Source organism: Alosa alosa, chromosome 5 (assembly GCF_017589495.1).
Source record: "Alosa alosa isolate M-15738 ecotype Scorff River chromosome 5, AALO_Geno_1.1, whole genome shotgun sequence".
NCBI classification, from domain to species: Eukaryota; Metazoa; Chordata; class Actinopteri; order Clupeiformes; family Clupeidae; genus Alosa; species Alosa alosa.
Genome location: NC_063193.1, coordinates 15,849,356 through 15,866,681, shown reverse-complemented (window position 1 = coordinate 15,866,681; position 17,326 = coordinate 15,849,356). Strand labels below are relative to the sequence as shown.

Sequence of the window (17,326 nt, the reverse complement as noted above, 5' to 3'; positions counted from 1 at the left end):
GCTTGTCACATTGCCAACTATATCAGCAAAAAAAAATAATGTTAGCAAGCATTTTAGCAAGCATTTATTAGTGCAAGCTGAGCTGCGGGTGATGTTTGCAAGCTTTTTGCATGCGTGGTAGGTTGTTAGCTCATTAGTTTTAGACCAGAACCCCCTGCTGCTGCTTAAAGGAGGGCCAATCTGACACATGTCTCGTCTCTCTGATCAGACAGACAGACAGACAGGTGGTGGTGAGGTGGCGGTGTTACTGTGTCGCCCTGCTCAGGGCCGGGGATGATATCTGTCACCTCCTCGCGGCTTGAGGAGACTCCCTGGGTGTTTACTGAGGCAGGAGGTGAAACGGCTAAGCATTAGGTACACACAGACTGAAATGTCTAGGCTAACTCACAGAGAGAAAGAGCTACACAAGCAAAACTTGTGGTGGTGAATGAACACACACACACCCACACACACACACACACACATACTTACAGAATACCGTTTGCATGCATGGTGCTGAGAGATGACAAAAGAGCCCATAGTCCCTTTCACAATGGGGCACACAAGCGACAACACAAACTGTGCTTGGTCAGTGCCAGCTACGAAAGAACGCGGCTCAGACTTCCAATTTCCATACCCCTCTGTTGGCACAGAGGAGGGAAAGTTACGTTTTCTTCCTGTAGGTCTCTTAAATAGCCACCCAGTGTTTCCAGGAAGTCTACAAATCAAAAGGAGAGGACGCAAGAGACCAAGGGGGAAGAGCCGGGGGGAGGTGGGAGGGCCGGCCCGGGCCGAGCAGACATTTGGCTTTCGGAGCAGCGGAGCGGGTCTCCCGGGCCTTGTGTGCGCTGCCCTGCTCTCTGGTGTTTAGTTTACTGTAAAAATGGAATAGAGACGGAGCTCAGCCTCAGCCTCGGCTCGGTGCGCCGTCGTCGTGTTTGCCTTGAGACTTCTCCAACTCGGCGCTGTCGGGCCCCGCTGGCTCCATTTTATCAAGGAGCGCTCACACAAGGGTGTAATTTGCAACATTTGCAGAGAGAGAGAGAGAGCAGGAGAGAGCAGTCGGACACAGAGCCAGTGATATTTAACACTCCGGATGCAGCCAGACAAGGGAGGTGGGACAGTGTTGTTTCAAATGGCACAACGCTTCAAAGAGACAGAGACCCTCAGACACCCGCTTAGGTGTGGTCTATGAAGCAGGCATTATCTAGAGCATTAGGAGGTCTAATAATAATAATAATAATAATAATAATAATAAGCTTTATTTGTATAGCACCTTTCATACACAGAATGCAGCTTAAAGTGCTTTACATTTGAAGCATGTAACACAATAATAGTCAGTCAGTCTATGGCAGAATAGGAAACCTTAATAACTGTAGTAATGGCGCTGGAGTTCAATAGCGACAAGACAAAGGTACGCTGTCCTTGCCTGTGGTGCACTTGGCACAGAGGGTACAGAGACTAGAGCATGGTCACCTTTGAAACGGTAATAATAACGGGATGTAACCTCACCAGTAAACCCCGATTTGGCCCTCAATTCTATATATTTGTGTTGGCAGAAGTTCTGAAAACGCGCAGATATTGAAATGCAGAAGAATGGAAGACCTTCAATATGACTAAAACCTGACTTTCATTGCTCCATGGAGTGCTATAACTTTGTAACACTTTGTTGGCTGAAAACAACAGCTCAAAGCTTGGCAGGCCTCAACAAAGATTTAGTCCCTGAAGTTGGGCTGCTCCACAGAACACAGACCCATGTGTATTGTTGAATGGGTTCACTGTGGCTTTTAGCCAGAGGTCTGTAAGTGGTAGAAGATTAGAAAAAAAAAACATTCTCCTCTGTGGCGCCATTCAATCTTGTCTTGTGAGCCCTTTCTTGCTTGTTCGGTTTTACTTGGTGTTTAGACTCATCAATGCCAAAGAACTTTGTTGAATGGCACTGCATCAACGCATCATATTCATTTATAGCGGTTTGGGTACATCAACACAGCTCCCTTTGTGTCCCTAAAACATAGAACTACAGGCATTTCAATGATCACAGCGGGAAAGTCTCGTTCAAAGTGAGCTCAACTCACAATAGATGGCAAGGTCAGCTTGTTCCCTTGCAGCTGTGACACCTGAAAGCGCCTGCCAGAAAAAAGGGAAGGGAGCCTTCCTCTCAGAGGAAGGTCAACCACTCAACCGACAATTTTAAAATCTCCAATCTTGTTGTTATATATATATGTGTGTGTGTGTGTGTGTGTGTTTGTGTGTGTTTTCATTGTTCCCGTTCTACACAGTGGAAACATTAAAGCTGCCAGGCAATTGAGCAGCATCAACTGTCAAGGGAGCGTTTTTCCCAACCAATCCCAAAGATTTATTACAGCCAATATCTCTGTGCTCTGATGAGAATCGGTTGATCAAAAAGCAGGGCAACCAGCTCAAATCAATACCTGAATGCTCCTGACCCAAACAAGGTTGGAGGAAAAGGTATTTTGTACTGGCAGACAGCGGAGAATGTACTTCAATGATCATATCTCTTTTTGTGTATGTGTGCATGCGCGTTGGCAGACGTGTGTGTGTGTGTGTGTGTGTGTGTGTGTGTGTGTGTGTGTGTGTGTGTGTGTGTGGCATTGTGTGTTTGTTTGCGTGTGTGTGTGTGTGTGTACAGTATGTGTGCATGTGGCATTGTGTATTTGCGTTTTGTGTTTGTGTGTGCATGCACATATCTGGTTGTGTGTGTGTGTGTGTTTGTGGGCACATGTGTGCGCCTGCAGAGCAGGCTGTTAATTAAGTCACTTATTAGTGACATATTAACAGTAATTAAGTAGAGTGACGGCCTAAATGTCTTCCTTCTGTTGCCTGTCATCCAACCACAGTTCCTCAACCTTCGCAGCAACACTGAAGCATTTACTGCACTCATATCGCCCCGAAGACGGCAAAACAAGTCCAGTGTGGGTGAAGTCAATAAAACTGTCCATCCCCATAAACGGACAGCCCAACTCTGCAGTCTCACTTGCATTTGTTTACTCAGCAGATGCTTCTTGTCTGAAGCAAAGCGCACTGCACCCAGCCGTAGCAGACGAGTTGCAGATAAAGAGTGTAGCATGAGTTGCACTCTGGCGTTGCCGAGGTTGATGACTCCGCTCTGCGGCACTGCCGTGGAACAGATTTACGGCTGCTTTGATTGAAGCGGATGGAGCCTGGACCAGCGGCTCCTGCCCTGTGATCTGAATAAGAAAGTGGCAGCAGGCAGAACCCAGGGGTGGATGGGGAGCGTGCAGGGGCACATAAAGGGCACCCGGGGCCCCTGCCGCTGTGCCACACTTCCAGTCTGCCACGCTGGGTGCCAATTTATTGATCCCCCATCTTGCGCTTGGTGAATGGGGTCTCTGTGTGTGGGCGTCTGCCAACTGTGGCTGTGGTGGCATCTAGACCCGCGCCGTCTTTTCTCTCAGTGCTGTGAAGTCACTCGTTTGCGTCCTCCTGCAGGGGAAGAGGTTTGTGTGTGTTTGGGAGTGCGCAACAGATTGTTGCCAGCTATCCCAACCAGCCAAGGGCAGAAGTTCACTCAACACACTCACCAGGACAAAAAACGAATTATGCTATTTTAGACAAATTTTCCAACTACCCATAGCACAATGGGAAATGTAAGTAAAAGTGACGCAGACACAGGCTTTCATTTTATGTTTATGGTTCTTAGCAGATGCTTTTCCCCAAAATAACTTACAATGACATCAATAAACATTACATTAACATTAAAATTGATAGTATAGTAGTGTCATATGGTAAATAATAATAGTAAATATATATGTATATATATATATATATATATATATATATATATATATATATATATATATATATATATATATATATATATATATATATTAGACTAAGTAGAATTAAGATAATAATAGCAACAACCATAAACATACAAACCGTGAATGTAAGGAAAATTAAATAGTTAGAAACCAGGTAAACAGCCAAGATTTGACTTTGAATTTTAGGACACTTTTGATAATTTCATAAAAACTAGGTTCCAGGAAACCTTACACCTACACCTGCCCAGTTTATCTCCTAAAAGTCAATCCATGTTTGAAGATTTTCTACTGACATATTCTTCACTTTGTCATGCAGTTTCTGATGATCCCAATTTGTGTGTTTGATCCCATTCCCACATCCCAATTCTGTTTGATAGCAATAATAAAGGCCAAACACACTCGCGTTCGGCAGTTCACTTTGTTCAACAAACACTATAACCCTCCATAACACTATACACCATAACACTATGACCCCCATCAGTGAATCAGTTTATTATCAGTTGTTTGCTATGGTGGAGAGTGTTTTGTGTGTGTGAATATATGTGTTTGTGTGTGTGTGTTTGTGAGGAGGATAACATTGGCAGCTCCCACAGCCTCGGCCCCAGCGAACGGCATGGTGAGATTGTCCAGACGCTTCCTCTTAGGGTTGACATTATTAGCAAGGAGAGCGGCCCATTTCCACTTGACCCGCTGAGAGGGTTCGGTGCAGCACAAGGTCAAGATCTTTGCCCCTCCTCCACCCCCATCCACAGCTCCAACAACAGCTCCGGTGGCCCCTTGCCAGACGAGGGTTACCCCATGCGATTCTGGAGACAATTAGCTATGTGAATCAGCCTCTTTCTTTCTTCTCTCTCTTTCTCTCTCTCTCTCTCTCTCTCTCTCTCTCACACAAGGGGCCTTTGGACCTAAACAACCCCCACCCTGCCCATCTGGCTCTGGGCTATAGTCTATTACTGCCACCAAGTGGTGCAACTTGCACGACCCCACCCTTAGGGGACATTAATGTTTGTGTTATTTCACCGTCATCTGTTCACGAAGACAGAACCAAAGGACCACGAAGGAGTCATATTCTGAACTCCTTGGAACATGCATCTACATGCGCTGTGAGCTCTGTTCTCAGGAGTTTCTTGGCTTTGTTGGTGCAAAGTTCCCTCAAATAGATTGTTTTCTAGACACAAAGAGAGATAGAGAGAGAGAGAGAAGGAGAAAGATAGAGAGAGACAGAGAAAAAGAGAGAAAGAAAGAGAGTCTCCTCTGTAGGATGCACTGATTAATCCCAAGTAAGCTCATTAGTGTACCATTATCCTTATTAACACAATGGGGTTTATCCATCTTAAGTCGAGAGAGTCACAGCAAAGCCAGTTGTGTCCCATCTGGTTTTACACATAATAGAAGAAGAATATACAATACAAGAATATTTTCAGAGACATTTTCATTCAGTGTCATATTTCTTACATCCTTTGGAAAGTGGCTTTGCATAGTTTTAGGCCTTTTATAGTAGTTTAGTAGTACTGTAGTTTATACATTATCCCCACATTTATTTTGATTACAGGTCATATGTAGGAAAGATGAACACACCTGTTGTTCTCACTAACCACCCAGTTTTTCCCTGTAGTTTTATGCACCTGGTTGAAAAGTGTGCAGGAAACAGTGGCAAATACATTGTTAGAATACATTGGTTAGCAAGCTACCTAACCATCAGTGAAACTCATCTACTGTTGCTGTTTGCAAGGCAATTATTCATGTTAGCCTGCTACTTTAGATAAGGACTTCAGTGCCTACTAAAAGCGGACCATGTTCGCATGCAAAATCCTTGCATTAAGTCTGGAAACGTCAATAAACATAGTTGAACTGTCTGTCCCTCTCAGGTTGTTTTCTACAAATGCAGGACACGGCAATCTTGCTGTTACAGAAGAAATCTTGAAGGTAGCATTTGTAACAATCGAGAAGCACTGCAGAGCACCTTGAAGTAGAACATAGTTGCTGTAAGAGCCAGCTGAAGAACCATCAAGGTTTATGAGTCACCAAGTCCTCAAGTGCAGACGAGTCCAATTTAATGCCAAGCTTTATTTCTAACTCTGTTGGAGCTTCCTCCTGAATCACGGGATGATGTTCTGAATGCATTTCCATGCCGCTCTCATTTCATTCTGCTCAATGACATTAGGAGCATGACCATAGCATCAATTATGAATGCTGTCGGAGGGCTTCAGAGCCCTGCCCTTGAAAGCACCACTGTTCTCAGTACAGCATGAGCAGTGACGTGAGGATCAGAGCAGCTGCTGGAGAATTATTGGCCATAGCAGATGTTAGCATGGTTCTGCTTTAGCTGCCATGTATCCGGGACATTTGCTGTTTCATGTAGGATATTATTTTAGGAACGGGTTTGGTGGTCTACAAAGGATGGCTTTCAGGTGCAAGTAGTCTGTGGCATCACATTTTTCCCCACTGTGACAGACATAAAGATAGCATTGCCCCAAACTAGCAGCAACACTGACAGCAAAGCCATTGTGTTCAGTTTAATCAACCATGATTTGTTCCTTAAAGTTGCCTCTTTGATACAAAACAAGGTCAATTAGAACAGACTGTCTCAGCTGTCTGCTGCTGTATAGTCTTTGAATATACAAATCACACACACACACACACACACACACACAGATGTGCACTCATGCACACACTCAATTAATTTCAACTTCAGAAAGGCACAAAAAGTCTACAAACTTTTTTTTTTTTAAATACAAGATCATACACAGACATGCTTGGAGTGATGCTCTAACCTCGGCGTTTTGTGCAGCATGAGATAACGTCCTGAAACTTTTTCCTCCAAGGGCAAGACGAGTCCTCAGACATCAGAGGAGAGCGGTGCTAAGTGAAGATGATTCATTGCATGTGCTACATCTGCCTCCGATTTAAAACGCCTTCACCTTTCTCTCATTGCCTGCAGCCTGCCCTGGTCCTCGTCTCTCCCCCGCCCTCTCTTCTTGCCCCTCCACCCTCCATCACTTGATCAGTCTCCCATACCTAAGAACGCTAGCACAGTGTGCCCTCCGAGACCGCGTGTGTGAGCACAACACATCAGTCATCCAGTTCAGAGGTGCTGTTAGTACCGAGGTCAGAAGACCTTCTGGGAGCCTGCCATCGCCAAGAACACCTTCACTTTTTACCGTCCTGGAGTGTAAATTAATAATATGAAAGCCTCTTTCTTGGCACCTCCAGCTTCTCTATATAATAATTTCTGATTTAATTAAAGAACATCACATTTCTCAGGTTACCTGTAAAGTCGAGGTGTCATTGTCATCAGGTGTCATTTTTATGGTGTGAATGGCACATTTCTGAGAGAGAGAGAGAGGGAGTGGGAGAAAAATAGTTCTTTATATAAGTGATAATAAGCCATCTATTTCCAGGCAGTGAAATTGACCTGATGGACTTCCATTTCTTCAGACCTGAGATATAATGTATTTCAAATGGCTGGCTGTCTGTCTCCACGCCGTGTGGGGATCCCCCAGTGAGCAGTTGATCTCTGGCCAGAGTTGATCCATCACTGCCATCGGGTCATTGGCATCCATATGGATCTCCTCACTCAGCCCCTCCACTTGAAAATGCCATTTGGGTGAGAGTCCGATGGGATTTCAATCTCTAGCGCAGCATGGATGCATTTTCACATCAGCAGTCGGCTCAAATGGTCGGCGGTGGCAGCAGCCTCAAATGGCCTGCCAGGAAGCTGGCGTAAAGAGCCTAAGAGGTGTCGTGTTGTGTACGGCACTCAAGCCTGTTTTCTTTGGTGCAAGGATTTTTACACGGAATAGAAGGTGCATTCAACAAGGGTGCAAATGCCTCAATCTCAATTTGTGTGGAAGAAAGTGGTCCAAAAATAAATAAATCTCACACCAGAAATCGTTTCAATTATAATGTAACAAACACTTCAATCATCATCCATCCGGATCCATCCACACTTTACTGGAACAGATGATTGCGCACACTAATAGCCGATAGAGGATGGGTTTTTTTGTGTGTCAATGTTCTTCTCCACACATATGTGGTCTGTTCTGCCGTCCCCTGTGTCTAAATCTCTCCTTGGGCTGGAGAGGTGAAACCACAGTCTGCCATGTGCAGTAAACATGCCCAACTCTTCGGGGATATACATCACTAATGGTCTCCGAAGCATTAGCCTCTGTCCATCTGTTGGTGTCAGTGCTATATACTCGCCGAAGTGTTTTTCTTTGTTTTGAATTTGAAGCTGGAGCTTTGACTAGCAAAACAGCCCCAACCATGCATGCCGGGGTTTGAACAAACCACATTAGAAAAGAAAGAGGGTGATATTTGAATGTTGCTCATTATAATTCAGAAGAATTTGCAAAACACGTTGCTACTTTTTTCAACGCTTATAGCAAGCGCAGAAATCAACGTGTCCAAGCCTTGAAAAGGAAGTGAGGAGATTTGCTGTGTAAATTTCAGATGTTGACTTGAGTAATGAAGAAAGCAGATAAAAATCCCAGGGATTGCTCACGCCATTGTTCTAATAATCTCGGCCGCCTTTTGACACGGCTGCCCTAATTGTTGTTATTAGCATGAAGAAGTGCACCCTGGGAAGCTGGGGGGCCTCTGTGGTTGTCGATGCAGGGCAGAGACGGCTTTAATTACCCTCTCTGACAGGTGAGGGGGTGGGCGCTGGGGTCCGGAGACTCGGAGACAGGTGGCGAGGGAAGGGCTCGTGTTTTAGGAGCAGGTGTCCTCCAACCCCCTTTGCCCCTTATGAGACATATGGCAGGGGGTGACAAGAGAAGACCAGGACGAGGAAAAGCCATGGGGACCCACTGATCCTGCCTGGTTCATCTGTTACAGTCAGAGCCTAAGAGACAGGGATCTCTACTGGGGGGACTGTGTGTGTGTGTGTGTGTGTGTGTGTGTGTGTGTGTGTGTGTGTGTGTGTGTGTGTGTGTGTGTGTGTGTATACTGGTGAAGTAGGCCAAGAGGCAGCTGAGGTTTAAAGTCTAAAAAAAAGTGTACAGTGCAGAGGACACATGTGCTGTTTGCATCAGCCTGACACCAATATACACATCCCCAAGGTCTGATCATGTGTCTGTGGCCTCATTAGGTGTCTTTCTGTGGAAATGGGATCCTGTGTAGTGGTTTCCTATAGTAGTGTTTTTGTAAAGCAAATACATATACCTGGGCAGTGTACAGCACAGGCATCCTGTTTTGAGTGTGTGGGATTTGCTTGCATTCATCTGATATCTAATTTAGTTCAATGCGTGTGTGTGTGTGTGTGTGTGTGTGTGTGTGTGTGTGTGTGTGTGTGTGTGTGTGTCATCTGAATAATATCTGTACTATGAATATTGGGTCAGCATATGTAGAGGAAAAAGGCATGAAAACACAACAAAAGAAGGCTCCATTTTATTCCCTTGGTAGATCCTGCTTTGCTTCATTCTTGGGGGAAATCCTCAGTCGGGCCACTCAAGAGGGAATTGAGAAATGGAGAAGGGTGAAGGGGTGATGGTGGATAGGGACCCGGGGTAGGATGGGTGTTGCACTAGTAGTCAATGCAGGATGGGGAATGAAAAGGAGAAGGCGATGTCAAGGCCTAGGAAACAAAGCCAGGAGCCCCGGCACTGCACCTTCCCCTCCTCTCTCTCTCTCTCTCTCTCTCTCTCTCTCCTTTCTCTCTCCTCTCCTCTCCTCTCCTCTCCCTCGACTCCGAGCAGCTGCCACTTCTGAGCCGGGAGAAAATGATGGCAGATGAATCAATTTGGCCTGTGGCCCTAAAGTGCACTCCTGCGCACCCGGCCTGTGCCGGGGATAATGAGCCGGTAGATTGAGCCGGCGTGGCACAGCACAGAGGTGCCCCCTCTGCCAGAGCCGCCACGGCCACCGCCCACCCCACCCCCCTCTCTCTGCCCTCCACCCTCCCCCACGCTCTCCCTCCCTCCCTCCCTCCCCAGGCGGCTGCCGCCTCTCACTGGGTTAATGGGGGTGAGGGTCCTCCTGCCCAGGACACTTTTTCCGAACAAATTAGAGGAAGGATCGGTGTCCTTACCCCCCCCCCCCCCCCCGGCTCCGCTCTCTCGCCCCGCCCTGTGGCACACGCAAGACACTGAGGCCCCGGCGATGGCGGAGCGGAGCAGCCAGCCAGCCAGTGGGACGGGGAGGGCAGGACTCAGGGTAATGGGGACTGACACTCGGTGATTCTCAGCCACGGCCCCCGAGAGTACAGCTGACAGGTGAGAGGAGGCAGGGATGGAGGGATGAAGAGAGGGAGGGAGGGAGGGAGGGAAGGCAGGGGCAGGGAGGGAGGGCGGCTTGGGCGGGAGATTCGGGAAAGAAAGCCGACCTGTAATCATGGGCCGGGAGTTATAGACCCTCTGAGACGTGCTTCCCCCGGCCGCTCCGCGCCGCAGAGGTGAGGGGGGATCAAAAGAGCAGAACAACAAAGCATCACCCCGACAAAGCAGCCACCAGCTCCCCACCGGCAAGCCTGCGGATTGATCGACATGGGGGAGAGGAGATTTGGCCCAGTGTGAATGCATTCAGAGCCTCTCACCACAGCACCAACAGGAAAGCTGCCGATTTCTTTTTTTCCCCCTACTTCCTCTCATCCTCCTCCTTTTTTGTCTCTCTCCCTCCCTCCCTGTCTCTCTCTGTCCCACTCTCTCTCTCTCTCTTCGCTCTCCCCCTCCCTCATCCGTGATTGCGGTTGTGAGGGGGGTTTACAAACCCCACAGCTCTGTGTAAATGAGCAGACCCAAGTCAGCACTCAACTTGGGGGAAATTAAGAAGCTAGAGGGCCCTTTGAAGATAATTAAAGAGCACGGCGAGAGGCCTCGGGAGAGCGTCCGCAGACACGTTCAATACCGAGACTAATGGAGCTCATTTCCAGTGCATTATTCATGTAAAACATAGACATTACTTGCGTATTTATATTTCTGCCGCTTTTTTTTTTTCCCAAACGAGGCCCCCACCTGTCGGCCGACGCTTGAACTCGACCTGTTTAACCTTGCCCCCCACCGCTGCTGTGCTCTTGCCGCCCGCGGTAAACAAATTAATCCACAGGACAAAGGAGCGCGTTCTCGGGGCCTCCGAGAACAATGCCTTCCGGAGCACCCAGAGAGCGTTTCAAAGACTTTTTCCGTGATCCTCGAAGTCGAAGAGGGAACAATGTTGACCTTGATCTCTGTCACCACACACCGGATAAGCCCCCCCCCCCTCGTAAAGTACCTCAGAGCTCTCGACTGCCTGGTAGGTAATGTGTTTCACTGCTCCCCGGTATTGACGGGAACAAGCTGAGGAGAGAGACAGGGAGAGAGAGAGACAGGGAGAGACAGGGAGAGACAGAGAGATAGGGATCGAAACAGGGCCCAATTAACACTCCCCCTCACACTTATCTGCTGTCTTAATCACAGAGTGTCTGGCATGTTAATGTCTGGTAAAGTGAGTGTAATCTCCTGTGCCTCCAGTTAATTTTTCACATTCTTCAGAAACAATAGCATGGAAACGCGTCTAAGAGAGCACGTAATTAAACTTGACGGTTAATTAGACATTTGCCTCTGATCAATGAGCGGCCTGATTGGGGAGCCGCTTCCGAGAGGAGCAGAAGGCGGGAAAAAGAGGAGGGTGATGGTGGTGGGGGGGGGGTGGATGCAAATGCTTATTTTTAATTTATCAGCCCTGTTGCTAAATAAACAAAAACAATCAGTGGTGGGTTCCTGTTACTCTCACGATTCAATCACTCGAGCCTTTCCATTTTTATGTGTTCTGCTGTGGCCGTGGAAGGCACCAACCACGCCTCATACCGACTTCCCAGACAGAGAAACTGATTAGCTTGTCAGTCTGTCAGAGGGAGTTGGGAGAAAGTCTTCAGACTACACTGCAGTCAGCCATGATTTGTGCCACCTGCAGCTATTTCTGCGTCTGCCAGGTTGTGTGACAGTTTTATTTTTTTCCATTTATCTTTTTTTTTTTAGCTTTTCCCAGTTGTGTCTTGGCAACTCTCACCACTGACCTCATCAGAGAGGTAATTTATCCATCCAATCAGCTGGCCTGTCCGGCGCTTGCCGGGGTAATTAAATGGGAATTGTGTCTGGTTTGGCTTGTTACCGAGCGGCAGAAGGACAGGCAAACACCCCTGCCTTTGGCGGCCAGGTGGCGGTGTGCAGGACCTGTCAGATTAGCTGATGACCCTTTTAATTCTACCTAGCCGGGGGCCATAATTGATATTTACCAGGAAAGGTTAATTGTAGCAGTGATCTGCTTAAATTGCAGTGGAGATCTAGAGACTGAGCGTGCCACCCTGGGAGCCACAAGGGACCCAGTCAATGGATTACGCCCCGCAGCCTTCCCCATCCTCCTCTTGGGGGGTAGGGATGGGGGGGTACAGTGTGCTGATAGGATGCTGCGCACCTGCAGCATGGTTATGTGCCAACCTTCCTTCTTCAACAACCGTGCACACACACACACACACAGACACACACACACACACACACACACACACACACACACACACACACCACAGCCATCATCACTTCTCGCTCTGTGAAATATGGGTTGCTGCCATGTTGCTCCTTTGGTGAGCCAAACCTCAGGTGTGTGAGCCCTTTAGGAGGAAGTGGGGGGGAAGTGAGGATGAGTGGCTCTGGATGTGTGCTCAAAAACCAAAACACTTTCTGGTGTTGATAAGATGGATTGTCGCTGCGATTGTTTCATTATTTTTCGAATTTGTTTCTGTTGTCTTTGTGGCCCAATGCCCAGACCAAAGGTCGTGGGCAGGTGAACAGTTTTTCTAAAGGGAGAACTGTTTTGCATGTATTCAAACGGCAATAAGTGACCTACCCTAATCCACAACAAAGACCTGATACAGATCAGATGGAATGGCAACAAGATGTCCTCGGATATTTCTGCAATGCCGTCATAGTTATTGCACACTGAACTCAAGCTCCTCATGTTCTCTCCCCCTCCTCACAGTTCAAAGGGTTTCCAGGCCGACCAGGAAGGAACCTTGAGGAGGAGGCCATGCAGGAGCTGAGCAAGCCTCACCGGAGCAACTCCAGAGACAGACTCAGTGAGGTAAGCTCCCCTGAGCCCCGGGCCCAGGCCTCTCTCTCAGCACCTCACTCGAAAGGCGAAATGTCAGTAGCCATGATTCCGCAGGAGAGAGGAGGCCATCCGAGGAAGAGAAAAAAGTGATGTACGGTGACCTCGACCCAAAGCACCATCATCCTTCAAAATATGCTATTTATTAGCATTAAGCGCTAACCTTGCACTGGGAGGGAGAGCCTGGCTGAAAAGGAGCCGGGGTAGAGAGTGTTGGCATTCAGACGTGGCTTTTGCTTTTATGGTGGAAAGTGATGTTCCAGCAGGTGCGAGGCAGTCGCCTGACCCAACCGCACGGGGAGTTAAAGGCCTTTCCAATCATCGCTCCAATCCTGTCCATATGCTCGCTGACTGCCGAGATAAGTGGGCAGTGCTCGCAGAGGAGTGACTGAGGCCGACTGCTGGCACCAGGATAAAATAATGCAATTGGGATCAGGGGGGAAAGTAATGAGAATTTATGCAAAATCCCATGCGGCGCCTTTTAAATGAATGTAGAATATGCTTCCTAACTAATGCCTGTCAACCAGGCCTCCCAAACCAGCCCAAATTCAATCAGACGGTTCAGTCAGCTGGAGAGAGCGAGAGGGAAGGCACTGTCTCTGTGCTGCACTGATGGAGGGAAAAAATAATGGAAAAGAAAAGATTTTAATGAACATATTAAGTGCATTGTTTAAGCTATTCAGAATCCCGTGGAAAATTAAAGAAGTGAGGAAATAACCTCCTCCTATCTCTTCATGTCTTATTCTCTCTCTTCTCTTCACTGGTTCTCTCTCTCTCTCTCGCACTCTCTCTCGCTCTCTCTCTTCCTCGCTTTCGTCTCTCTCTGTCTCTTGCCATTCCTCATGAATTTGTGTAAAAGGCTGTTTTTTAATGAAAAAGTCAGGAGGAAAAGGCAGGCTTGGCAGATAAAAGGGAGATGCTGGCTGACAGCTCTGACAGGGAAATGCAACAGTGAAAGGGGGCTGGTAGGGGAGCTGTTGAAAATTGCATGCTGTAATCGCTGACGGTGTTAGATATGGCATGTCTCTCTAATCTCCTGCCAAATGAATGGCGTAAAGAAAAAAACCAGATCGCTGTGCCTGTGCGATCCATATCTATCCGTCTCTCTAAACTGGATATTGTCATTCTGCCGGCATCTCTCCACCCAAAAAAAAAGAAAAGAAAAAGATGTGTTGGCCAGTGCCACTAAACGTTTTTCTGTAAACACCATCTCTCTGTTGTTTGCAGGCTCCATGAAAATCTTCTGTAACATTTTCCGCCATGATAATTCTCGCCAAAGCATACACAAAGATGCACAAAGAAACAAGAAACACTCTTATATCCACTTCAAAGTCTTTCAAGCTATCTAATGATGTTCTGGCGACGAACAAACTGGATTTATCTCACCCCGCGCCAAATGGAAATCGAGACAAACAAGAACCACGTTTTCCCCACTCCCGCAACAACAACGAATCGTGATATTTTACAGGCTTCCAAAATATGGCACACGGTCTTTATCTGTTTGCTTAGACAAGGTCAGTTTTGCCCTCTGGTTCAGCGGGGCTCCCGAGCCATGCGGTGGAGGGATTAGGGAAATTGGAGGGGAGTTTGCCGTGCATCTGTGTTCAGCAGTGCCGGGGAAAGATGGCGAGGCGGGCTGGGGCGGCTGCACAGTTGGAGGAGAGGATCAACACAGATGGGGTCTCACCAACCCAGCCCAACCCAAACCCCTATCTACTCCCTCCGCCGCAGCAGAAGCATGACCTACTGGATCTGGGCCCCTGTTTTGGGCTCCACACTTCATGCTCCGCAAAGCCTGATTGGCCCTGGTGTGGCTACCAGAGCCTCAGAAAACCAATAGCGTGGCCCCCGGGGGTGGGCCGAGCCCCACCCCACTTGTCACCAGGGATTTGAGGGGCCAAAGGAGGGTGGGCGTGGAAATGGGGAAAGGATTAAGGGGCGGATTTATCAACATTTCTGTCCTCCGGGGCTGTTTAGTTAACCCTAAAACTCTGCCAGTGTCATGAGCAAACCCCCACCGACTCCCCAAGGACTCTTCCACTAGCCACCTCCCCCTACACCCCCGTCCCACCCCCTCTGCCCCCTCCCTCTCTGGGACAGCTTCTTGAACCCTTTTGAAGTCCTAAGCGCTGCAGAAATCCATTGAGAGCCATGTATAATGGCTTTTAAGAGAGAGTGTTTAGATGTATCCCAACCCTGTGGCTTATGAACCGCAGCTGCTTTAATGGATTCCCGCCCTCCCTCCCCTCCCCTCCCCTTCACGATTCAGCCACACTAAATCGAATGTATTGTCCCTCATTATCATTTAAATAAGCCGCCCTTTCTCTCCAAATGCCCCAAACTTGATTGAGCCCTGCATTGTAAGGCTAATTCCAAATAGTCTTGCCCTCCCAAGAGATGCATACATGCAAGCCCGCACGCATACACGCACACACATACACACACTCACACATGCTATGCATTCACTTTTGCCCCTTTTGGTGGGGGAGGGGGGGGCACCATGGTTGTCCCCATTTGGTGCCTCTCTCTGCCACTCCTCCCCCATTCCGTCTGGAGAGAGGAGGAGAGAGCGCCGAGACCTGGAATAGTCTTCCACTTCCCGCAGAGCTGCATTTCCGGTTTGCAGCGGGACACCTCTTTAATTGTCACCGTGGGGGCAGCCTGCAAATCAGAGCGAACAGAGCCACTGATGAGGGCTAAAGCGCCGCGCAGGTGTGGGAGGCTAGAAGGGGTGCACTGGGATTGAATTCGAGGCAAGGACAAAATTGGTCTAGCAGAAAAGTCCCCTCCTGAGACTGTGGTTGAAATTGCCAATCGAAAACGGAGAAGGGGGGGGGTAACGTAAGGGAGATGTGGAGATTGGTATTCTGACTGTGCCCGAAGTGACAGAAACCGCTCCACCACCGCTGCTACCGCCACTGCCATCACCACCCTTCCAAACCACCCACCACCCTCCTACCACCTCCACACACACCCACACCCACACTTCCCAAGTCGGCCCTCAGTCAGTGGAATGAACTGTGGAAGGACTTGTGTCCCGAGGCTTCATTCATCAAGGGTTTCCGAGGTGCCAGTCGAGTCACTTGCCTCCTCACAGCAAGAGTGGGAGGGGTAGCAGTGCCAGCCGCACTGAGGTGAAGCAACTCTCAGAATTACACACTGTGTTGAAGTGCACACCGAAGCTTCTTACTCCCTAAATTATTCATTTCAGAATTTGGGATGAATGACAGTTATTCAAAGGCTAAAACTATTCTCAGAGATGGGGCTGAGGACTCACTTCAAACTCTTCCAAGCACCCTTAGATGTTTACTCTATTCACCAAGTGAATCGTTCATTATTTAGAAGGTGTGAGAGTTTGACATCTTACGGTGATGCAACGGCATGGCAAATTGAGATAAAAAGTGGTTGTTCTTTGTGAGAGCTTCAAGAAAGTCCTCTTGTTGCCAGTTAAAGATATCAGGCAAGTAAAGAGATTAGAAGATTATTAAGTAATGAGAATTCTGTGCAGAAATAACTTGATACTTGATACTATTTTCTGGACAGTATGTTAAGTCATACAGGTGAAATGGCTCACCTTGGCTCTTAATGGCCAATTTTATCCTAGAGTCGTTCCATTACCAGAAAAAAAAAATATATACATTTAATATATATAGAGAGATATTAGGTTTGTAGTGTGGCAACACATTTCTCCACTAAAGCCATGGGTTTGACCAAGTTAATCTAACCACACAGTTGATTATTCACCCACATTATTGCTGGGGGGTACTGTCTTCTAAAGGAAACAACATGAAACTTAGTATTTTGCCTTATATGTTTGGTAATAACTAAGAGATATGCAACTGTTTGGAAGTGGTGTTATTTAAAAAGCCACTGACTTCAACCTGAAACCTGTCCAAGTCCCCAACAGGTTGAGGTCCACAGCAAACGACTGAACAAAAAGCACTAGATTACTCCCACAGATAGGAGTCGTTCCGACCAATAGATTGCCAACCACAGCAGATCGTGTTCCATCATTTTCTCCCCACCGCAACGGAGCGCTCTGCATTTATGATCTGACACGTTTCGGCCCGCGTGCGGTGAGCGCACAGGACCACGCGAGTGAATGGGATCACGGCTGGCCGTGCGCGGGGAGGGAAAAGGTTAATGCGCATATTGATATTAAAGTGCTGCGGCTTCATCATGTCTCTGTCAGTCCTTAAAGGTCACCGCTGTTCTCTCTCTCTCTCTCTCTCTCTCTCTCTCTCTGCCCCCACAGAGCTCGACTCACTCGCTGTCAGGGCGCGGCTACTCGGTAAGTGACATTTTCATGCTTCATGGCTTTATGGCAGAATTACAATCTCCACGGCCACTTTTATGGGCCCACAGGTAGACATTTTAATTATGTTAAATAGAGTAATGGAGAAATCATGATATTAGGGACATCACTCTTGGATGACTGACTGATTAAATTGTACAAAGGTGTC

At 47.7% G+C, this 17,326-nt stretch overlaps 1 protein-coding gene across 1 annotated transcript in view; it reads left to right on the top strand.

Moving 5' to 3' along the window:
- Positions 1–17,326, top strand: part of fbrsl1 (fibrosin-like 1) — a 233,947-nt gene that overhangs the window by 75,657 nt on the left and 140,964 nt on the right. The window contains exons 3-4 of the mRNA XM_048242723.1: positions 12,735–12,836; positions 17,119–17,154. Coding sequence (XP_048098680.1) covers positions 12,735–12,836; positions 17,119–17,154 — 138 coding nt within the window. The remainder of the gene's footprint in view (positions 1–12,734; positions 12,837–17,118; positions 17,155–17,326) is intronic.